At 39.0% G+C, this 24,984-nt stretch overlaps 1 protein-coding gene across 10 annotated transcripts in view; it reads right to left on the bottom strand.

The window, feature by feature from the left end:
* Nucleotides 1–1,467: 1,467 nt before the first annotated feature.
* The window catches only part of TEAD1 (TEA domain transcription factor 1), a 288,298-nt gene continuing 264,781 nt past the window's right edge, over nt 1,468–24,984 (bottom strand). For all 10 annotated transcript variants that reach the window (XM_074230327.1, XM_074230331.1, XM_074230332.1 and 7 more), the window contains 3 exons: nt 15,094–15,234; nt 11,685–11,837; nt 1,468–8,077 (listed from right to left, as the gene is read on the bottom strand). In XM_074230327.1, coding sequence (XP_074086428.1) covers nt 7,964–8,077; nt 11,685–11,837; nt 15,094–15,234 — 408 coding nt within the window. In that variant the 3' untranslated portion in view covers nt 1,468–7,963. The remainder of the gene's footprint in view (nt 8,078–11,684; nt 11,838–15,093; nt 15,235–24,984) is intronic.

Below are 24,984 nucleotides of genomic sequence, written 5' to 3'. Positions count from 1 at the left end.
TCTAATATTTTCAACTATACTTCATGAAACAAAGAAAATAACAAGCACCTCTCTGCTTAGAAGGGCCCATGTCGAAGTCATTTAAATGTCCTGGACAAAGTTCAACTCAAAGAATCTGTCTAACCTTTGCATGAAAAATATTTGTTTTTTTCTGTCCTAGAGGGACAGACAGACATATCCTGCCCTTAATTGCCTCCCTCAGCCCCACTGCCCCCCTCCCCACCCCCAGCCACATTCTCAGTCAGTACTGGTTTTCAACAACTCAGTGGTTTTTTCAGATGAAAAAGTTGACCCACACTTTGATTTTATTTATTTTCAATCGATACGGTATGAATACAAAGTTTCTAGAAAGCTACAAAAAGTCTACCACTTCCTCAAGAAGGCATCAAAATGTGTCACTTTGCAAAGACATGAAAACACCTGCAGTAACTGACACAAAAATAGCATTTTTAGAGTGATGAAATAATTGCACTTAACTGGCATGGATATTAAAGTTATCACACATGTACCGCGAAAGCTAGAATACATTTTTTTTACAAAGCACTTTATAAAAAAATTCTCTGCACACAAACCCTATAATTTTCATATTACTATCATACTAAAGATAAATTCACTTTAAAGCCAACACTTAAAACATTTTGAAACAAAAAAGGTACCAGTACCTACACACAGACAATAACAAATACAAGAATACTGTACTGCCAAGAGTTTGAAGTGAATTTCTTTTGGAAATTTCTGTAATTAGGTTAAAGAAAGATTGAGATCTTCTTTGCCCTCCCTCCCTCCCTGCCTCCCTCCCCAACAGGGTCCCCACCCACCCAATCTAACAAAAAGGAAACGCTTTATCAAAAGGCAGTTTCCACATCAAGTCACCAGCAGCAGTACAATCATAAAGTAACCACTGACCATATATGAATATGCTTAAGTCACAAACCCATTTTTATACACATTACACGAATAAACATAAAGTGAGAATTCCATTAAGTCATTTACAACGTGAACAGATGCACATGGCAAAAACGGGTTTACGTAAAATGTACGGATAGTAAAGAATTAAAGGCTATTAAGGTTTTTTTTTTTCACTGTTATAAAACTCTTCTGTCATTTTTCAGGCACGTACTGTATTTATTTTATTTATTTATTTTTTGTCTGCGGTCATGAGCCCAAAGCAAAAAGGCTCACCAAAAATGTGTCTTTTAAGGAGGTAACAGGGAAAAACATCCTTTGTCAATCAAGGGCTTTCAACAGCTAAATGACACAATGAAGATTATGAATATGAAACTGGAAAAGTTAGAGACTGGTATCCAACTGGCTTGTACTTGAACAACTAACAGCTTCTTTTATCAGAAGAAGGAGAAGGAAAAGAAGAAGAATGCACAATCTTATAATCAAAGGCAGACAAAAAAGGTCAACCTGAGAGAGGTCTGAAACTGGAATCAATAACGAGTGATGATGAATGATAGAGAGATTAAACATCATTTAAAAAAAATCAGATCAAACAAGGGGACTCCAGAAAAACTTAACAAGGAGTAAGAAAACCAATTACATCCAAAGAGTTATGACAAGAAAATAAATACAAGTATTTCAACTATTCTCATGGTGGGTTTGACTTCAGCTAGCTGTCTACTGGCATTGAACATTAATCAAACAAGCTTCACTTTGGAAAGATCTAGGTAATGGGTTTAATCATGATGGAAAACTATTGCCAAATGAAACTGAGCTAGGAAAATAAAAAGGAAGAATGGGGAAACAAGTATTATTTAGAGTTTCAATTTCTTTCAAGGCAGGGCTGCAGTACCAAGATCTATGGTTTGGAAATTCAAGTAGCTAACTAGCTTGTGTAGTGTTTGAATGGAAACGGCCAAATTTTAGTGGCCTTCCAGATAGGTTTGTTTTCATATGTAAATCTTCATAGTACAAGGATTAGCAGGAGAGTGGAGAGAGAGGTACAGAAACCAAATGATCTAAAATAAAACTTCAAATTTCGAAAGAACATTCTCAATGATAGACATCATGCAGGAGCAGGCAAATTATGTCTTAAGTTCACCAAGTGACTATAAAACTGTAATAAAAACATCTCTCTTCCAGGTTTTGGTTGGGCTGGTGTTTTTTCCCTGGTCCCCTAGTCCAATCCTTCATGTTCATTATATATATATATACACACACACATATATATGTGTATATATATATGTATATGTATATATGTATGTATATAATGGATGGCCCAGATCTCAAAGGGTGACAAAAAGCAGACACTGACTTTAAAGAGTTGCCTTCCTTGGGGCTGTAAATGGTGCTCTTTGGGAGATTTTTCAAAGCACACTCAGACAACACACTCAAGAGTCAACATTTCCAAGCTAAAAAAAAAAGCTGGTTTAGATTTGATTTTCCTTAATTCACTTTGGTTCTATACTTTTATCTCAGTCTGGTGCTTCCAAATTTCCAAAGAGTCTAACTTTGTAAACAAAATAAATGCACACTAGAACTAATATGAAAAGGAAAGCCTTCACAGGAACTGAAATGTTCAACAGAAAGGAGACTGAATCAACTCAAAAGTTGTAGCATTTGTCTAATGACAAATGGTTGCTGTGGCTATCGTACTCTACAGACACAAGACTGGGCAAGGAGCTGAAAAGGGAGTACACAGGTTAACATCCCAGTGACTGGTCTTCACGGCTGTAAAACGATGGTGGAGAGTAGAAGGTTCCGGACATGACTATCTGATGACTGGTGGCAAGAAGGTTACCATACGCAGTGCTCTCTTGTAAATGGAGGCCTAGAGTTTTGTGTTTCTCCCCCCCTCATTCCAATAAACCAAAGGCATTATGGTGATCTCTAAATATTTTTGGTCTCTCTACAAATTATCATCATTATGGCAGCACTTTTCTAAGCTGGAACGGCAAACCAAAGGCACTTTCATGCTAGAATGAAGATTCAAAAATAGTTAAGTATTTGGTCGTGAAATTTAAAAAGGCAGCATCATAAGTACTTTTCACGGAAAACTACGAAGTCGTAACCTTTCATTTTGGTATATACATTTAAGAGCGTAATGATGGGACTGACTTGTATATAATTTCATGTTTTTAGATCAAGTAGTCAAAAAGTTTCCTGTGGAACCAAAGAAAACAGGTGCTCATTTGTTTGTTCTTCTATTTTTTGAATGGAGCCAATTTGTAAAGTAAGGTTAAGAACGGCTCTAAGAAAAGGCTGGTGGCACATACGTCTAAGAGAACACTAAGGCACTGCATACTGGAATGCTTTGGCGGCTGTGAATTAAAAAGTTCCTAGAAAAGTAACAGTTACAAGAGAAATGCTTCCAGCTTACAAAAGGGCTCAGAGTTTCCAGGCAGCCTTTTGTACCACACATCTCACGTTGAACATCCCAAGGATTTAAGGCTTTTCAGAATGAACATGTGTGGGACTTTGCCACGGACAGATAAAAGGTGAAGGAAAAACGAAGTAAACACTTCCTCCTAAAATGACACATGAACAATTCTGATACACAGGTTTGGGGAAACCTGTCATCAGGACAGATGCAGTACCGGAGCATAAAAAACTGTACCTGGTTTGGAAATGGACTGTTCTACTGTTATACAATTCAAATTGTTGACTGTTCTACAGAAAAAAAAATTGCTAAAGCCAATTGGATTACTAAAGGAGACTTGGCTTAAAAAAAAAGTTTTAGAATAGAGGGTGACCTTTGGGCTATCAGGATGCCGTGCTCTTGCTGATGGGATGATCAGCATCAGAAACTTGTCAACAGGAGCCTATGGTAGAAGGTGAACCGTACACAATGCTAACTAAAAGGCTCATCAGCTTTACTATGTGCATATCAATGATATGACTACAGCCAGCAGGCAGCAAATGATATTCAGATAGAGCTGTGTCTTAGAAAGATAGGTGTCACTTCTATAAAATAGTGATCTTGCCCCTTCCACAGCCTCTTGGATCTCAACTGACTCCCTTCTCATGCCATTCATTCTCAAAGTCTGGGTGATCTCTCTCCTAGAGTCTTCTTTCTAAATCGTCCAGGGTCTACAGAAGTACTAATGGTATGGACTGGGAAGTGAAAGATTCCAAAGGAAATTCATCAAAAATGGCAAGGATGCTAGGAACGAAAGCTTTGAGGAATGATGGAAAGGGATGATGATGATGAAGAAAAAGGGGTTCTCTTTCTATAAATGAGGGTGAACAATAGAGAACCAAGAATTTACCATAGCTATCAAGAAGGGATTAAGACCTAGCTACAGCAAGAAGTAAAGTTGTAGGAAAGACTGGCACAGTTACACACTGAATCTATTTACCTGGTGTTTTTTCCATGACCTTTGGCAAATCATTTAACCTTTGTGGGCCTCTCTTTCCTCATCTATAAGACAGTAGGGCGGTGGGGGGAGATCATTGGATGAAATGATCTGGGGCTTGAAAAGCTTTAGATTCAGAATCCTCTATTTCTTTTCTACCTCTGCTCAGTGAGGTAGCCCTGAAGCCAGGATTTGGCAATGCACGATGGTGTTTGGTTGCTGTTCGTGCTCAAAGAGAACCAAAATGATATCACTATATAGGGGTCCAGGTACAGTGTGTCTGGCAGTGGCTGATTAGACTAATATGAACTTGGAAGGCTTGCCATGGTCTGGGCAGAAGAGGATCTGAAATCTATAGTTCTAGCTTTGATGAGAAAATCCCTTAAATATCTTTGGGCCTAAGTTTCTTCTTTTTGTAAAATGGTAGGCTAAAATCATTATTTCTTACATACCAACAAGAAAACATTTTATTATTAAAGGCCTTTAATTCATAAAACCTATAAATTTAGGTTCACAACTTCTGATTCTTTCATCTCAGGTCCCCATCACCACGCCCAAGAGATCAATCTACTATGAGATGGGAAACACTGGACTACATGACCTCCAAAGGGCCTTATTAGTATTAACATTCTGTTTAAGACAGTCTCCAAAGCAGTTTCTGATTTTATACTGGGTCTTTCAGGAAAACAAATAGGAATGGAGTTCTATCTAAACTCCTCAACTCTCCTCATTGACCAATTTAGTGTCCCATTGTCATTATCCACTCACTTTATTAAATAGAAGAGGCCTCACATTCCCAGGTGAAAATCAACATGGGTGGAAGACCTGGGAAGAGGGCAGAAGGGACCAATGTTAAAGAGGAATGATGATCATAAGGGTCTCATTCCTGAAGGTTTTAGTTCCATGACCAGAATACTGTAGAGAAGAGACAACAAGAGTCTGCAAGAAGGCCTCAGGAAAAGTTCTGCAGCTTCCTCCAGGCAGATTTTGTGGAGAGTAAGTTCCTGGGAAGAGATGAAAGAAACACAGAGGCCACTAATGAAGGGGGGGGCCACAGTACACCTGAACTTCTCTGCTCTACTCTTGGGAAGTGATAGATAAGAGAAAGTTGTAGCTTTGGAAAAGCGAAGGATTAAAAAAAGTAACACCACTCCCAATTTTAAAAGAGATAAGAAACACCAGTGTTTTTAGCAAAAATAATCCAAACCCACAATACAGCAAAGCCCTCAGCAAAGACTTAAATAGAAGGAATAGAGAGGTGGAATTCATGTCAAAAGCCACCTGAGGGGGGTTTATCACACAATTGTGTTGAGAATCAAATGGTGGGTATCAATAGCTGTGACTATAAATCTGGTAGGAGAGGCATGGGACATCAAATAGCAGTTCATTTGGCTGGTTTGGTTTCTCTTAAATGGTCTCTATCCAATACCACTATATAAGATAGTTCATCAGATTTTGTGCGTGTGTGTGTGTGTGTGTGTGTGTGTGTGTGTGTGTGAGCTTTGAAAAATAGATTGAAATGCCCCTCCTGATTGCTGGCCACACAAGGCATATAAGCCTTCTTCTAAGTACTGCCTGAGAAGGCAATGGGATCATTATAGGAAGAAGGTGGGCAAGATACCAAAAGTCTTGGCTCAGTTTTAAGTTATCCAAAGACTTTGGGGACAACCACTCATCCACAGGACAAGAAGATGTAATCTAAAAAGATATATACTGCCTTATTAAAGGGTCACCTTTGAACATCTGTGAATGGGCAAATGGGCTCTGGAAATATGAGTGAGGACAACATCTGGATCTGGTCTAAGTTGAGTACAGGCTTTGTAAAGGATTGGAACTCAGAACCACATCAAAGCCATCCCCACAGTTCAGCATATTGTATGATCTCCCAAACTGTCTTTCCAGGGACAAAAATGTACACCTTTGTACAATGTATGATGTGCTAGGAAAAGAGACTGGTTTGGAATCAGAGGCCCTGAGTTCAGATCTTGACTGCTACATTCTGGCTGTGTGATACCAGCGCAGTCTCTTGGTCTTTCTTGGCCTTAGTTTTTTCATTTGGAAAAGGAAAGTTTTGGGAGAGATGATGAGTAAAGCCCTTTCAAGTCCAAATCTGTCTCCTACTCTAGGCTAGGGTAAGAGGTTGTACCCTATGAAGCAGTTTTTAATCTATGTGATGACAAAGTGCACAAAACTGGCATTCAATAAACACGGAAGGAAGGAAGGAGGGAAGGAAGGAGCACCATGCTCTGTAAAGTGGGCCTTTTCATGACCTAAATAATATCAGAGTAGAAAGAACCCAAGTGAGGCTATTATTCTCCCTACCAAGTCTAACTGCTGGATGAATTTGAGTATTTGAAGAGAGAAGCAAAGTTTTCTAGAGGAAAAAGAGCCCCCAAATGAGCTTGTTTCAAAAGAATGAGCATGGACATATGCATCAGGATTAGTCACAAATGGCTTGCCCAAACCTTAAGGAGATTAGTCAGCAAACAGAATGGAAGGGCTTGAAGAGATGTTCAGAATATGCCTCTTGTCTGGGTCCATGGAGAGACCTTAGATATTCAAGTGAATGTGGGTCTGTTAGAAAGGCCCAGGTGGGCCTGTGATATACTGGGAGGCAGCGATACTAAAGCAGATGAGCCTTTTGGAATTTGGTCTATGAAATCTTCTTCCCACCACAGTCCTTGCCCTATTTTGCAGCTAACAGTGCAGTATTCATGCCAATTTTTTAAACTCTTATTTTGTTACTAATCATTTCAGTGTTTCAAATTCTTCAACTCAAATTAATAGTAAATTTAGTTGTCCATATAAAATATAACTGCACACACGACTACAATGTAAGTTTAAAATTTCAGTATTTACCTACTTATTGCAAAACAAGCCATCTTTTTCATTAAATAATCAAATCTTCATATTAGTACAATACATTTTTATATCTTTAAATACACTCTATATGTTATGTATAAGGGATGACGCTTTCTTTCTTTGCAATACCTGGTCAGATGTTTAATGGATTAGAGATTAGTTTTAAATGGTGAGGAAAAAAAATACAATTTTGCCTCATTAGGGTCTTCCTACCAAGCATTTCTTAAGGCTACATTGTAACATTTGGTTTCAAAAAGGAAAAAAAAAAGGTTTTGTTTAAAAAATAATTTAGTGAATTACATTCGTTTCACCCTAATTAGTTACAAAGATAATTCTAAAGTTTCTTCACTTTGTGTACTCATTTACATTTATACTTAAAGTTTCACTTTAATTTTACTTGTGTCTTAAAACAAGTACTTTATGTTGGAAAAAACTAAATACATTTGTATAAATGCTGTAAATTTCCCATGGAAACGCTTCTGTCTTAGATTTTCTACCACAATTAAAAACAGGCCTCCCCAGAGACCTTGTATTCTTAAGTGTCATCTTTCCCCAAGAACTGTGGGTTACAAATCTGAAGAACACATCATTTTAGAAAGTTTTTTTTTACAACTGTACCAGAATTTCACAGCTACAATGATATATGAACACATGAAAAATGACTCTGACAGGATTTAGAAAACTGTGGAGGCCGCCCTTGAGCCAGGGGCCCCGCCACTTAGTACTGAGGTTTACAGTCTGTAGTTTCATGATGACGTGTGTGTGTATGTGTGTATGTATGTTTATATAAATAACCGTGCTCAGTCCTTTACAAGCCTGTAAATATGATGCTGTGCTCCATGTTCACTATTTGAAACTTCAAATACGCAGGCCATGCAGAGGAGAGTTTCTTGTGTATCCCTGTTCGTTACCACCTGTAAGAGATAGATCACACATGTAGTAAGGTGGACTTCTGGGAGGTGCATCCTAAAGTTCAAATTCCATTTACCCATGCTTTGAAAACCATCATTTATTTTAAAATAAATATGGGTAAATTCTCACCAATGGCAACATTAGCTTTAATAGTAGAGAGGAACCTTGCCCCAACTTTAGAACTTTTGCCCAAATTGATGTTTCAGAAACTACTTGAATCATCCAAAGGATTTCATCTTGATGTGGGCCCACCTGTAACACTGGTGTCCAGGTAGACTCCAAGAACATACTATGGGGTGCAGGATAATGCTCTGTGGAGCACAGAATCTCAGAATGGGAAGGTACATCAGGGTCCGTTTTGTCCAACCCAGACCTAGACAAGAAGAGCTCCCTCTAAATCATAGGTATGTTCATCTTTTGTGAGTCATGGCTTCCCACTTTGGTAGTCTGGTGAAGCCCATGCAATCCTTGTTTTTAAATGTCATGCAGGATGACAAAGCGAGCAATTACACAGAAATAGTCATCAAAATATTATTAAGAACATGTTTGTGGACCCATAGTTGATAAACCCTACTCTATAGGATCCCAGTTAAGTAGTTCAGTGAAGAGGTAACCACTACATCACACCCCCTGAAGCAGTTCCTTCCCCTCTGGGTCAGCTCTAATCATGAGATGTTATTTCTTACATCTAGTCTAAATTTCTCCAAAACTTTTACCAATGTTCATAGTTCTGACTTTGGGTCAATTCTAATCCCTTTTATTCTTAGAGCCTTAAGTTTTCCCCTAAACTTTCTCTTTTTCAAACTGAACAAGAGTGGTTTCAATCAAGCTACTAATATGGCTTCAACTCCTCCCTCCTATCTTCCTAAGAGGGAAGCCCCATATCGAAATTGTTGTTGAAGTCTGCTGAAGTGATGTCATCTTTGCAACATCTTTCAAATATACTCCCTTTCTCCTCTGACACTGTCAACACCCCTGGTGCAGACCCTCATCACCTCACACCTGGATTATTACAAAAATTGCTGATGGGTCTGTCTGCCTCAATTCTCTCCTCACTCCAATCCATTTTCCATTCAGTCACCATAGTGAACTATTTAAAGCAGACCTTATCATGACCTGTTGAATAAACTCCAGTGGCTTTCAATCACCTTCAGAATCAAATATAAAGTTCTCTGCTCAATATTCAATGTTCGTTATACTCTAGCTCCCTCCCGCCTTTCCAGTCTTCTTATACCTTACTCACTCTGACCACCCACCCTTCCATCCAATGACACTGGCCTCCCACTGTTCCAAGAACATTCCACCTCTCAATTTTCTCTGACTGCCCGTCATGCAATGTCCCCCCAAACCCAGATTTCCTTCTTCATCTCCATCTTCTGGCTTTCCTGGCTTCTAAAAGTCCCAACTAAAATCCCATCTTCTACAGGCAGCTTTCCCCAACCCTCTTCATTCCAGTACCTCCTCTCTGTTACTTTCTATTTAACCTGTATATAGTTTTCTTTGTATTTGTGTGTTTTCTTTCCCATTTAGACTGTAAGGTTTTGAGAGCCAGAATCATCTTTTGCTTCTTTTTGCAGCCCCAAGCCCGTAGCGAAATTCCTGACCCATAACAGACACTTGATTGATTGATATGCCAGTATCAGAAGTCTTGGGACATTTTCTATCTTATTAATATTCTTTCTAAAACATAGTTTTGAGAACTGAACACAAGACTGTAATGAGGTCTGACCAGGGCAGGGGACAGCAAGAGGGGCTGTCACCTCACTCTTTTGGACACAACTTCTCTCCATTCATCTTCTTTCTTGGTTGGCCTATCAGAATGAAGTGAAGGAAAGGGAAGAGAGGAGAGTTGTTGAGTATGGTAGGTAGCGGACAAGTCAGTGACTAGCTGGCCTTTCTCTTCTATAGGCACAGTAATTCTCTTCTGCATGATACTAAAACTTCCAGATCTTGGTGATTTAAACTGCCATACAGAACTGACTCCCTCATCTTTTATCTGTGAAGTTGGTGTTCTATCAAACTTTGCCTCTATACTGATTAAAAGTGCTGTGCAAACCTTAAGAGTGCTACAAAGAAACTCTTCTTTCTTTTTTCTCCTTCCCTTCTTCCTCTTCTCTTCTCCTTTTTCTTCCTTCTTCCTCTTTTTTCTTCCTTTTTCTTCTTTTCCTTCTTCCTTTCCTTCTCCTATTTTTAAAAAATTATTATAAAGACTGCAGCTCCTCCACACTTTGGTAGATGATATCTGTCGTGGGTTACAGTGGTGGCCAAAAAAAATTTGTTACCCAGTGTCCATGGAGAAGCTTCCTGGCTCTCAGAAGGGCTACTACTTGAGGGAAAGCCATGCTGAACTTGGATCTGAAGACTTCACAAGCAGAACTCCACAGCTTGGGCTTCACTGGCATAGCCTCTGAACCCCAAGGGTCACCCTCCTGTCAGTATGAAGCAGCAGAAGACTTCAGGGGAGGATGATCCCTTTACAATTAAGAAATGGCTGATTATGAACAATTTAACAGATTGAAGGCTTTTATATGGTCCTGCAGCTTTTGATAGTCACTCACCACAAGGAAAAATTCCTTTCATTTTACTTTTATTATTACATTTAATTTTATAGCAAGCAGTGCTCTGATCTAGCATCATGTAGAAGAGATGGGCCAGCTGGTCACTGACCTGCCCCCTACCATATTCAACAATTCTTCTCTCCTCCCTTTGCACACTTGCACTCATTTCTATTTCTCTCTCTCTCTCTCTGTCTCTTTTATGTGTATCAAGCTCAACTGCTCTCAGCAGAAGCCTAAATGTCAGTCCTGTCTCTAAGTTGTATTTCTTTTAAGATCCCAAGACAAGAGTGCAGAGCTATTGAGGTCAACTGCCCTCATGTATGTGTGGCCCCTGTAAATGCCCTTTGACATTCATTTCCAGTATATTCTCCCACAAGGCTGAACCTCAGGACTTTACTCTCTTTTCTTTACATAAAATACGCCCCCATCATTAGTGACTCCAAACTTGGATTTACAGTACATGAAAGTTCCTGCAGTTATTGGAACTCTCATAAACCTGCAGATTTTGGTCTTGGGAACATATCTGGGGACAATATTCCCTCTACAAAGAGAACTGGGCACCTTGCTTGGAAGCTTGTCCATAGAGGAATATGATATACTGAAATTCAGAGCATCTGCTAACCTTTCATTTATAGGATCACATATTTAGAGCTGGAAGGGACTTCAGAGGTCATACAGTCTAGTCCCCTCCATTTTACAGATGGGAAAACTTAGGACCACAACATTTTAGAATTGAGCAAAGACACAGGTAATAAGCAACAGATTTATTCTCTTCCTTGAGCCATGCCAGCTATGACTTCTCCTCATTAACCATGATATTAATTGTAGTTTAAACTGGGTCAAGAGGTAGACTGGCAGTCAGGAAGACCTGAGTTTAAATCCTGCCTCAGGGGGGCAGCTAGGCAGCACAGTGGATAGAGCACCAGCCATAAAGTCAAGAGGACCTGAATTCAAATCTGACTTCAGACACTTAATAATTGTCTAGCTGTGTGACCCTGGGCAAGTCACTTAACCTCATTGCCTTAAAAAAATAAATTTGTTAAGCTCTTACCAATAAAATTGTAAAGTTTTCCAACACACTGTTCATCATATACTTTTCTGGTAAATGCTTGAGCTTGTGGATGAAGTTGATCATATATTCACACATTGGAGAGCGGTTTATTCTATACACAAATCGGCCATTCTCAAACCTCGCATATTCCGTCTGAGGAGAGGAGAAAAAAAGGAAGATGAACATTTCCGTAAATTTAAAATACATTCAATGGCTGATTACTGTCCAATGATTTCTGTATTGACCCATCATGTGTATTTTCTGTAAATTTAAAAATACATTCAACAGTTGAGGACTGTGTTTGTGTGTGTGTGTGTGTGTGTGTGTGTGTGTGTGTGTTGGTTGGCAAAGTCAAGAAGACCTGAGTTCAGATCAAGAATGAGGTACTTCCTATCTATCATTGTGCAGCTGTTCCACAAGTACTGGGTAACTAATTATTACCCCTCAACACTAATCCCAAATAAACACTTCACTAAAAAGGGTCTGGAGCAGCATTTAGATGAGAAGCAGAGATTGAAGCAAGTTTCAAACACAGATTTTCCTCCTGATACTTGTCATTAGTTGCTACTGGGTCTCGCCTGGTCTGGGGCCATCGAATCCTTTTAGGTAAATACATGAATACATGATTCTGACTGGCTCATTTTGGGAAGGAAAAATTTAAGCAGAGATAAATATATCTAGAAGTCAACAAGGATGGGAGAGAGCTAGAGAACACCTGAAAAGAAGCTAAAGTTCGCTAGAAAAGTAAAGATTTTAGTATGAGTGTCATCCTCTTCACTGGAGAACTTCATTTAAAAGAAGGGGACGTTGGAGATGTGGAAAAGGAGAGCTCCTAGTCTTGCACAGGTGGGACTAGTCGGAGGTCCAGCTCTGAGAGTCTATGAGGCAGCTTGGCTATGGGGAGACCACAAATCATTAGCAAAGGAGGGGAGCTGGAATCTAGCTTCAGCTGGACTGGCCCTCAACTAAGAAACATTCAAATTATGGGTGCTGACTAAAATCTGCCCAGTCTAGGGTCAGTTTGCTCAGGTGTATTTGCTCAGCAAGAAAAGGGAGAAAAGGGAGATAATAGGGTGTTGGTCTGCAGAACATTTTTTTTTTCCTATTTACATGGGGAGTGGGGGATGGGAATGGGGGTGGACCAGACTTATAATTTCATTGGCGCAGGAAGTCCTAGTACCAATGAAGGGGATCTTACAATCGTTATAGAGGGAGAAATGAGAAATTAGGTGACTTGCTTTGGGTTACACAACTTGCAAGTGTGGGACATGAGATCTGACCCCAAGCATGACAATGTCTCTACTATACCACATTGACTTCAATAGTTACCAATTGAACAAAAGTTCTACATTTACTAATTAATCAAGCTTAAAACTCAGGTGCCAATCATTGACTTTCTTCCATTTCCTTTATCCCTCTACCCAACTGTGAAGTCTTCTTTCTTCTTCATGTCTCCCACAATGCATCCCTTCTCCTTTATTGATGTTATTACTCTAGTCATACTCCCAAGCACCTCAACTTTAAATGATCTGTCCTCTCCTAGCTCCAAACCACCTCACATACTTTTAAGACTAATATTTTTTAAAGCTTTTTCTCCTCTTGTCTTTTCTCTCGTTCTAAATCATATCAATTTCAAACTTTGCATTGAGGTACTTCGATCCTTTCATCATATGGAGGCATTCCACCTCTCCACCTATTCTCTTCCTACTTATCCAATACCAGTTCTGACCTTGGTCAGGTCGAGCCCCCTCCTCTGTCTTTACTCATTTAAGCTTTTGCTGAGAGGCAGCACACAATAATGGTTAAGGAGCTAGCTTTGCAGTCAGAAAAATCCATGATTAAAGTCCTTCCCCTGACACTTCCTAATGATGTGAACACGGGCAATAACAAGGCTTCTGAGTACCCCAGCCAACCCCTTAGGAATAGTAGACCAACTGTTATTTTATATTTGAAAATGAAGTTTCCACATTGGAAGTTCTTTACACTTAAGAAAATCACAAGTTTCCCTCTTCTTAATGCCTGCACCCCCTAGAATGTTCTTCTTTCTCTTAGCATAGCCTTCAAAGACCTTGGATATGTTTGGTACCATGTTCTTCCTCCAGCCTTTGCTCCCAAATTATAACAGCCTCCACAAATATTTGCTTTCTTAGTTCTAACAGCACATCTAGCCTATAATATAGTCTTCTATATTTCCCTATTGAGACTCATTAAAGACAGAAACAAGGTCTTCCGTATCCTGGGCATCTCCCACAGGGCCCAGCAGAGGCTGGGTACAGACTATCCATGTACAAAGACTGACCCGGAGCAGAAATCAACACCTAGGATAGAAGACAGACAACTGGACCTAGAGTTGGGGAGAGCTGAATTAAAAAATGGCTTCAGACACCCACAGCCGTGCGGTCCATGAGCAAGGTACTTAGCCTCTGTCTGTCTCAGGTTTCTCACTTGTAAAAGAGAGACAATGATAGTACCTACCTATCACCTGAGGTTATTGTGAGGATCCAATGAGATAAAATAGAAAAAGCATATCGCAAACATGAAAATTCTACATATAGGCTGGCTAGGATTATCATTATAAACATAAACTAAACATGGGTTAAAGGAATTCAGTATACAAAGATCACTAGTTCATCCTACAAAGACAAATACAACACATCTTGGTCCTGGATGATGAAATCCATCTACATGCTCTCTCTATATAGAGAAGTGGAAGACCACAGATGCTGAATGATTTGCATCTTGCCGATGTGTCTGCTGGTTTTCATGAAGTATTTTTCTTCATTATAAAGGTTGACTTTTATGGGGGGGAGGGGAAAATAGAATTATTGGGAAATGACTAGTGGAAATAACAAAAACTATCAATTAATCCTTGAATGAGGAAAAAAATGCAATTGTTTGGTCATTCAAAACAGGAGGCATTTGATCCCCTAAAAAGAAGGAAAAGTATTTTTCTCCATTGAAAGTCATTTTGGAAAAATCAGATGTAATCGTAGAAGTACAAAGTCAAAAGGAATGTTTTAGAAATGGTTTTAGAAACAGCTGAATTAACATCTTGGGATGGCTTTCTTGAAGCCACAGGTAGAAGAATAAGCCCTGAAATGCCCCCACCCATCTGGATTGGCTAAACTAAGAAATGTCCTTGGGGTGAATTTCAGCTTTACCACCTGTAGCCACAGGGGCTTCAGAGACTTCTAGATAAAACTAAACACCATATCTAATATTCCTTGCCGCTTTATAAAGTGTTCTCTTAAAAAGAGTGAATGGATGACAGTAGGGAAGTAAGAGGAATGAGACAAAAAAATCCCCCACAAAAAACAAAACCAACCTCCGCCATTCATATTGAATCCCTTTATCCCCAATCACAAAGTAGAAATGAGGCTTTGCACTTGAATAAAATGAATCACCTTACCTCTACTTTCTCCACTACTTGCTTCCCAAACGAACAGACTTTGGTAGAACAGGTGATGGTCATGTTTTCAGAGCTCTCATACTGACTGGTTACCCCATAGAAAGCTCCTGCATCATCTTGAATGTTGCAGTTTAAATCCGCCTGTGGGAAAAGGTCACAGAGGTTGAGAATTAATCTGTCATCTGGTAACATCAATGTGGCAAGTAGTAATGAATTTAGTCTCCTGAATACAGGGGTAGGGGTGAGGAGACAGAGACCAGAAGGGAAGAGGGAATGAAAGGCCAGAACCATCCAGAAACATTTGCTAAGCCTGCTTCTTCTGACCTTTGAGTCCAAAAACCCTTAGTTTCCTGTAAATATCAGTAAGGAGATTTCAAGGTCACCTTCCTCACCTCATCTCTCTAGGCTGCCAATACTTTTCTCCTCTGGAAATTACCTTGTATCACTTTGCATATATAATTTATGTATATGTATGTATATTGTATATTTATGTATATTATCTCCCCCAAAACCAAAGTCCCTTAAGGGTAAAGACACTATGATTTTGCTTTTGTATTTTCAGTATTCAGCAGAGTACATAGAGTAGGTAATTAATAAATGCTGAAAAGCAATGACAATAATCACAGCACATCTCATCTGATGCTTCAAAGCTAGCTAAGCATTTTCTACAGATGACTTCCCTTGGTCCTCAGCTTCACAAAGTGGGTCCATTCCATTATTCCCACGTTATAAATGAAGAGACAGATAAAGAATCCTCTTGCTCAAGATCACATGGCAGTGTCCTTGGATTGGTCAGGTTCAACTTCCACAATACAAGGATTTGATTCAAACCCCAAAACTTCAAGAGTTCTAGATTCATTTACTTTCATTTACATGATGGCTGAAGTAGAATGATAACATCAACACCAAGAGCTGACATATTTTTTTTTAACTCTGTAAGGTTTGCAAAGGATTTCACATGGATTGGCTTATTTGATTCTTTTTTTTTTTTTGCAAGGTAATAGGGTTAAGTGGCTTGCCCAAGGCCACACAGCTAGGTAATTATTAAGTGTCTGAGGCCAGATTTGAACTCAGGTACTCCTGACTCCAGGGCAGGGTTAAACGTAAATTGAAAAAAAGGTAAATAAACAATTCAGATTACAAGAAACAGAAAGTCTTCAATAACAAGATTAATGTGAATAGCTTACAAGGGAAGAAGTCAAGTAGAAAAAAGGATCTTTGCTTCAAATTTTTGATGAGGTTCTGATATCATATAGGCAATTAACAAACATATAAGGTTGACAACTATTCTCCAATAGAAGTGGTTAACCGATATGAACAAATGGTTATCAAAAGAAGATGTGCATATACCATTATGAAAAAATATGCCAACAATCTTAAAAATAAGTATATAATCTTGATAGTAAAAGAAATGTAAAAAAAAACCCTATCCTGAGGTTTTATCTCATACCCAGCAAATTAGCAAAAAAGATAAAAATTGCCATAGTCATTGATAGAGTAGTGACTGAAGTACAGGAATACTAATTCAATCTTGGTAGAGCTATTAATTGGTACAACTATCTTAGAAAACAATTTGGAATTAAGCAAATAATGTGATTAAATGGTGGTAGTGTTCGATCAGGATATTCCATTTCTAGGTATATAAACCAATAATGATCTTGAGGTCATTATTCCATAAACATCAAAATTTTTATACCTCCCATGTTTGTGGCAGCAGAAAGCTGAAAACAAAGTAGATGTCCATTAATGGGAGAATGGCAAAACAAATGGTGGTATAACAATTTAATACAATATCACCATTATATATTCTATAAGAAACAATGAATATGATGAATAAAGAAAAACATGGAAGGACTTTGATGAACTAGTGCCAACTAAAGTAAGCAGAACCAGTAAAGCAATATTCACAATGACTACAACGTTATAGTTGGAGAAAACAACTCCCAAATTATCAGAACTGAATGATGTGAAATTGTAATGGGGAAGTTTGTCTCCAATCCTTTTCCTTTGCACAAGTGTGTATTCAGGAGGCATAATATGAGAGTCCATGAGTTGTGTATTCAGGAGGCATAATATGAGAGTCCATGAGTTTGGAATACTGAATACAGCAGTTTTCTCAATAAGTTAAACAATATTGCTGAATTTTTTCTTTTCTTGTCTTTTGTAAAAAAAGAAGTGTGTCTGTAAATATATTTATATATATAATAAATATATATACACACTCACACATGTGTGTATATATGTATACACACATACACATATATTATAACAGATGGCTCTTTTGGAGGTAGGAGGAATAATATAGGGTGAAATACAGGAAATATAAAAATATAATTTATAAGGCTTCTAAAGGAAATAAACACTTTTTGAAAAGTAGTATAAATGTGTTTGAATAAGATGTTCTACAACATATTGGGTTAGAAATACATGAAGGAGTAGCTAGGTGGTACAGTGGTTAGAGCATTGGGCCCTGGAATCAGGAGGAACTGAGTTCAAATCCGATCTCAATCACTTAATAATTGCCTAGTTATGTGACTGTAGGCAAGTCACTTAATCCCATTGCCTTAAATAAATAAATAAATAAATAAATTTTTGGAAGAAGTACATGAAATTATTTTGACAAAATGTTTACTTTTAATAGAAGGTAATTCTTATAAAGGAAAGGTCACCAATAAACATGGAAGTATTTTATTCATTCAGGGAAAGATAGAAGTTGAAATGTGTTTTCAAACTTAACTTTATTCAGTATTAGTGGGGTAGAATTTTTAGGCTTTCAATACAATTTCCCAGGCACAAGATGGGTCAGAGGCCAAAACCCAAGGCCATAGCCACCATATTATCCAAGGAAGCAGATTTAGTTCAACAAATTTAAGAATTCTTAAGTATTTATTGTACACAGTGCATGGGACCAGTTGACCAGAGGCTAAGAGGGAAATCTATCCCAAGTATGTCATTCTGGTCAGGAAGCTGCTGCCTAGATTCAGCATTCTTCAGATCTTTCTCTGGTCTGAGAATCACATAACCTGAATCATCCCCACAAGCCTGAATCAAGTCTGTTCAACCCTGGTGTTGTCCTTTAAATAGTGTCTAGGTACAAAGGAGCGCTTGTTGACATCTAGGCCCCACACAAAGTCCAAGAATGTAGTTTTACACCTCAGCATACAGTAGTTAGGGAAAACTCAGTGTTGGGTGTCAAACCCCATTCCTCAAAGTGCAGACTGCTCCTGGATGTCAAGGCATCTGCCCAGATCATACCTGTTGCTAGCCTCCCAATCTCTATGGAACTCCTGAACTGTTTGGAGCTCATCAGTTTGTATAGAAGGGTGGTCCATGACTATCATTGCAAGGCAGGTAATATATATACTGGATAGCTCTGGATGCTTCTGATACTCACTATGACTTACTTTTCACATCCTGATGCATTGGCTTTCCTGTCCTTGACCCTGGATGTCCCTTATCAGTAAAAAACTCAACTCCCATTCCCTCTTCACACTCTGGACGATAGAAAATTGTATAGTGAGTCTAAGGTTAGCGACTCTTTTCTTTACATTTTACAACTATGGAAACTGAGGTCCAGAAGTGAAGTAATTTGGCCAAAGCAAAGAAGTAAAATTGGTATTAGAACCCAAGTTCTTCATTCCAAATTCAGAAGCATACTACCAAAAATAAAAATGACTTGCATATGAAAAGTGATATCAAAGGTATTCTTTTTTTTTTAGTTTTTTTCAAGGCAAATGGAGTTAAGTGGCTTGCCCAAGGCCACACAGCTAGGTAATTATTAAGTGTCTGAGGCTGGATTTGAACCAGATACTCCTAACTCCAGGGCCAGTGCTCTATCCATTACATCACCTAGCCACCCCCAAAGGTATTCTTGAGGACATCTCTGACCTGAAAAGGAAAAATGACAAGAGAGTGAAACAATACAAAGCTCCTGAGGCACCCCTAAGACATAAGATGAGGGCCTCCATCAAGATTTAAGGGAAAATAATGTCAAAACTATGTAGGGTGATGAAAGGCAGAAGGGCAGTATTGTGTGTCAGTGAAAGAAGTCTAAAAAAATCTCAAATAATGTCTAATAACCAATTTGCTATCACAGTCAGTTTGGGATTACCCTTGAGGATGATAATGTAGACAGCCAACCATACTACCACTAAGCAAATTTCTTAAGGAAAAGTAATACTATTATACAAAATTACCTTGTTTTAGTCAGAGACAGTAATAATATACCCCAGGAAAGATCACAGTACCTGGGTCAGAGAGCAGCTTTTGTTAACTTTTAAGAGGGAAAGGGTAAAGAATAAATCAAACAAAAGAATAAATTACATTCATTTAATAAAAAAAAGAAAAATCTGATTCTTTACTGAAGGAATCTAGTTTCCAAATCAATCTCCATGATGCAATAATTTTCTCTTGTAATGGAAGCAGATCTATTTCTCTGGGTACAAAACCCAAAGCATTCTCCTCTCTGGCAATAGGGGGAATGTTTGAAAATGAAGGTTTTGCTTCATGACTCAACAGGCTGGGAAGATCTCTGGCACTCTTGTGGAGAATGCTCTGCGGAGACAGCATATGAGACAAAAGGGCACTAGAGAACTGGAGAAGTGACAAAGATGCAAAATGGAAAAAAAATAGAACTCAAATTTTAAGTGCAGGTTTTTTTCCTTGACAAATGTATAAAAACAAGCAGCAATAGTCAGAAGAATATAGATTTTTCTGGAAATAAAAGTACCAGGGGACTCAGTTCAAACCAGTTTACCATAAACATAGGTCCAAAAATTAAAAGATTTGATGTTTAAAAACTGAAAATTAGGGGGAAGAACCCAAAACCATTCAAATTTCAAGATCACTTAAAAATCAACAATCTTTTCCCCAAATTCTAACTCTGCTACATAAGGCATCACTTAGAATGGACCAATGTAAGAAAGCTAGATTGTTGCTAAAAGACTTTCTCCTCTCTAGGTTTTTGATATCTCACTCTTTCCTCCTACTTCTCTAGTTGCTTTTCTGTGTCCTTTGTTGAATTCTCATCCAGATTACACCTTTGAACCACAGATGTCCTCAGGAGTTCTGTCCTGAACCTTTTTCCTCTTCTTCTATAGTACTTCATTTTATATACTGATGATTCTCACATCTACCTCTCCTTAGTTTTTCTGCTGACCTTCAATATCACATCTCCAATCTCAAATTGAATGTCCAATAGATCTCTTAAATTCAAATCCAAAATGGAACTCATTGCCTTCCTTTTCTTCTGCCTTTTATTGTGGGGGGCATCACCACCCTCCCAATACCTCAGGCTCACAACCTAGGAGTCATCCTGGACTATTTCATTATCTTTTACTCCAATATCCACCAAGTTGTCAAAAACTGTTGGTTTTATCCTTGCAACAACTCTCCAATATGTTCTCTAGTCTTTTCTACCACAGGCTTGCACTATTGCAACAGCTGCTGGTGGAGCTGCCTGCCTCAAGTCTCTTCCCCCATCCAATCCATCTTCCATTCAGCCAATAAAACATTCTAACTTGATGTTAACAGAGCTGGATTTCTTACCCAAGGATCCTGCTACCTAGGGGTTCAATGACCTTTAAATTATTCTATACCATCTCCTAAAATAGTTTCTCATTTGGGTGCTTTAGTGTTTCTACTTTTGTACAATCTAAAAACTGTCATTGTACTCTTATTGTAAAGTTGGGTTAATATTGAGTAATTTCATAAGAAAATTTAATTTTCTGTTTCTCCTATTTTTTGGTCAATTTTCTCCACAAGTGATGTTCTTGAAGACCATTAGATCTAGAACTTGGAGTGATGTCAGAAGTCATATAGTGGCCCAATCTTCTTACAAAATATGTTGAGTATATGAATATGTGATTTCACAAGGAAAGGATCGCAAGTGCAATCGGAACCCAAATTCTCTGGTTTCTTATTGTTCTCCATTCTTAAATGCAAACCTCACTCTTGATTTCAGCTAGCTCTCTAAGAACAAAATGGTGAACCTGATGAAACTAAAAGTGAGATAAGACTTGTCCCTGGCTGAATAGCTAGAGAGTGATGTCTCCATTCCAATCTGGAGGAAGTCTCTAAAAGGGTCAGAGGATTCTGATCTGTTCATCATTCTGAATATCTTAGATTAAGACAAGATTGGCATTATTTCTCAAATTTATAAATTATGAGACTGGAAAAGAGCCAAATTGGTATGCTGAATGACAGAATTAGAATCCATAAAGTCCCTGCCAGGCTGAAAAATGAGTCAAATATAACAAAACAAAATTTAACAGTGACAAACATCCAATCCTATTTAAGTACAATAACTTAATTGTAATTGAATTCAACAAATTTATTGAGTATTTTACTATGTACAATGCAGAAACAAACTTGGCTTAATGGTAACTCATATGGAAAAAGATAACTGTTTTTTTTATTGACCTTAAGTTTAATGAGTCTCCAGGTTGATAAGGTTTCAAATACAATCTTTTATTTTTTCAAAACATTTTTTGGAGGCCTATTTTTTCCAGTGAGGAATACCTGGTGAGAATACTATCAATGTTCATCTTTGACTATCCTGCCATTTAAAAACCTTAGAGGGGCAGCTAGGTGGCGCAGTAGATAGAGCACCGGCCCTGGAGTCAGGAGTACCTGAGTACCTCAGACACTTATTACCTAGCTGTGTGGCCTTGGGCAAGCCACTTAAGCCCATTGCCTTGCAAAACAAACAAAAAACAAAAAAAACCCCACTAAACTAAAACTAAAAACAAAAACAAAACCTTAGAGTTGTCTTGGCCACTAAAGTTAAATAACTTGTCCTAGGTCAAAAAGTCAGTATATAGGGACTGGACTTAAATCTAGTGCTGCCTGACTCCAAGAGCAGCTTTAACTGTTGCTACTGCCCAGGTAATCAGCCCTGAAAAACAGAAGCATAATATCTAGATTAAGGAAGTGGAAAGTAATAAATTATACTAAGGTCAGACACCTGACAGGTTCTCTTCTGCCACTAATTTACTGTCTAATCTTGGACAAGCCACTTCTTCCCTGGCCCCTCTACTGTAAGTCAGGATGGGAGGGTGGGGTGTTAAGCAGATGCTACCTAAGTTCTGTCCAGTTCTACCTAATTCTTTAAGACAGGAGAGGAGAGAAATACAACTCTAGCAATTCCCTTCTCAACTTTCCTGCCTCTTCAAAAGTCACTTTCAACAAACATAGAAATTCACCCACAATGTGTCATTTTGTTTTTGCTTTAGATTAAGCTTACAAAGAATACTAGTATGTTTTAGTACCCCTAGCATGGTCTGATTTCACTATATCCAGGTAATCTAGCAGCCAAAACCTGTAGAACCTCCCCCAATAACCCAGGGTAGCTGAGTACTCTGTAGGAGCCTTGGGACACATCTGGAAAAGGATCAGGGAGAAAGCATGTTCATACAGGGAAGTGCTCATTCCCAACAGGGAGTTGGAAGAGGGGCTGCTGTCTGTACAGAAGCAGCATCTGAATGAAGAAACAGTAGGCTTGTTGATAAATGCAGAGGCAGACCTTCTCCTAGCATATACTGATGAGAGATCTCTGCAGACAAAGGTTAGGATAAAAGCAGCATTAGTGGTGGGGACCATCTTCTGCCTCTGTTCCACTGCATCCCTCCCTACCAGCCTCTGCTGCTCTCAGAACGCTGTTTGGAATTAAAACCTCAGAATATTTCTCCTCAATGAGAGACTCTAACAACTATGAATGGCTACAGGAAGGCATTTTTAGACCACATTATACCTCTTCTTCATCCTCTCTGAACAGTAATCAAAGGACCAAGATTTCCAATTGTGAAGCAATTTTTTCCAATGGTAGCATCTGGATCATTGGCAGTGAGCAAGGGGAGTTGTGCTGAAGCCTTGGGCTGCCGTCCAGGCCTGCCACATGGTGAGGCTGGTGCCGGGCAGGCCAAACGGCTCTGGTCTCCCAGCTGCTCTCTCCTTCTGACTCATCACTGATTCCAAAGAACTAATGGACTCGTATTCATTGGTGAACAAGCCGAGCAAGAGGGCCACAGGGGACTGTTGGGAGAAAAGGCGGCTGCTTCCCCGAGACCCCCTTCTAAGTTACTTTGCATACATCTGTATGCTGGTCAGAAGCCTCTTGACAGATCCTCCCTCCCCCTCCTCCCCCCCAGCCCACATGGGTAGAGTGGGGGGTGGGGAGGAGGAAATGAGGGAAGCCTGCTTATACAGGAAAATCAATCCCTCCCCCTTTTTTCTTTTTTTTTTTTTAAAAAGGGGAGCTGTGGAGGTTGATAAATGAAAGGCCAACCCTGCATCTCTCAGAGACCTCTTGGGTGGAGAAAAGGGAGGAAGGAGAAAGGGGGAAGAGCATGTGTGGAAGGCTTGTTCACTGGAGGCTGTTGTTCCGGATGGCCCATCACAAAGAGCTCGGCTTTATTATCCATGCCACAGCTGTTTTAAATAAGAAGAATAGGAATAAACCCAACCATCCTCTTCATGTTACTTACCGCTAATTATGGCATATATTTACATCTATAAAACAGTAGACTTTTTAAAACATCACTGAATGCCTCTTTATTGTGAAGACCCAACTCCCTATTTGAATTTCATAAACATTTAATACTTCAAAGAGTCTTAAAAGCTTGCTCTAATTACATCATGTGCTGCTTTTCAAGACCGGCTGTTTGCATTTCCAATTTCTGTAACTATCAGTATTCACTTAAGAAAAATTAATATCTACAAATCATAAGGTGAATAACTAGGATTTCAGCTCGGGTTGCAAAGCTGGCACATTAGCCAATTATTTTAGATTAAGACAGTTACCAGAGTCTGGGGTGATTTCAGAAGTTAAGTACGCACTTAGAGACATGGAGAGTTCCGATGTGACTTCTAGTTCAACCTGGGAAGAAGGAGGCAATTGCCCAGGTCTTCTACCACCTGATGGGTTAGGGAGGCCCTACACACTCCGATAATGGGGCATTCCAACAGGGTCAAGTTGTTTCTGCTCCCCTTTTCCCTGCTGTCTTTGTATCTCTTCTAGGAAGCAGTAGGTCCAAACTGCACTACCACTGCCCTTCTGATCACATGGGTCAGTAGTCTTGGGGACGTCCTCAACTTTGCGTTCTACCTGGGATGCGATAGAGGCCCTGGTACCAGGTCTTGATGATGACTTTTAAATTTTTCCATGTGAGCATTTATAACTTGGAAATAGGCTACAAATAACAAATTCTTTTGTTGGCTGCCTAGACTTAGGAAAGGAATGGACAAAATATTAATGCATTAATGTATGTTATGTGATATATATATATAATTTATTTGGACAGTCTATTGCTAAACATTTGCCAGTACACTCCTAACTCTACCTCACTTAATAGATCATTTGGTTGCCAAATCTCTCCAATTCTACCTCTCTAAAAGCCCTTGTATCTGTCTCTTCTATTTACGCAGTCACCATCTTAGGTTGGGCTCTCACCTCTGCCCCGAACTACTTCAATAAGCTTCCCCATGTCTCAGGTCACTCCCCCCGCCACCTCCTCCTTTAAACCATCCTCCACGAAGCTGCTATAATGATGCCAAAGATCTCTCACAAATGGATGTTGGCAGAAATCCTAGCTTCAGTGCCTAGCACATATTAATTAATAGGAAAGTCTACTTTAAAAAAAAAATCACAATTACAAGGCAGCTCGGTGGCACAGTAAATAGAGTGCCAGTGCTGGACTCAGGAGGACCTGAGTTCAAATCAGACCTCAGACATTTAATAATTATCTAGCTAGCTGTGTGACCAGGGGCATGTCACTTAAACCCAATGCCTTGCAAACCAACCCCTCCCCCATCACAATTACCCAAGCTATTCAAAATAAAAGTAAATGATTATTTTTCCTCTTCTTCCTTCATTCACTACTGCTTCTAATAATA

This window comes from Macrotis lagotis, chromosome 3, assembly GCF_037893015.1.
Source record: "Macrotis lagotis isolate mMagLag1 chromosome 3, bilby.v1.9.chrom.fasta, whole genome shotgun sequence".
Classification (NCBI taxonomy): Eukaryota; Metazoa; Chordata; class Mammalia; order Peramelemorphia; family Peramelidae; genus Macrotis; species Macrotis lagotis.
The sequence above is the reverse complement of the archived record's forward strand: the minus strand, read 5'-3'. Positions and strand labels throughout refer to the sequence as shown.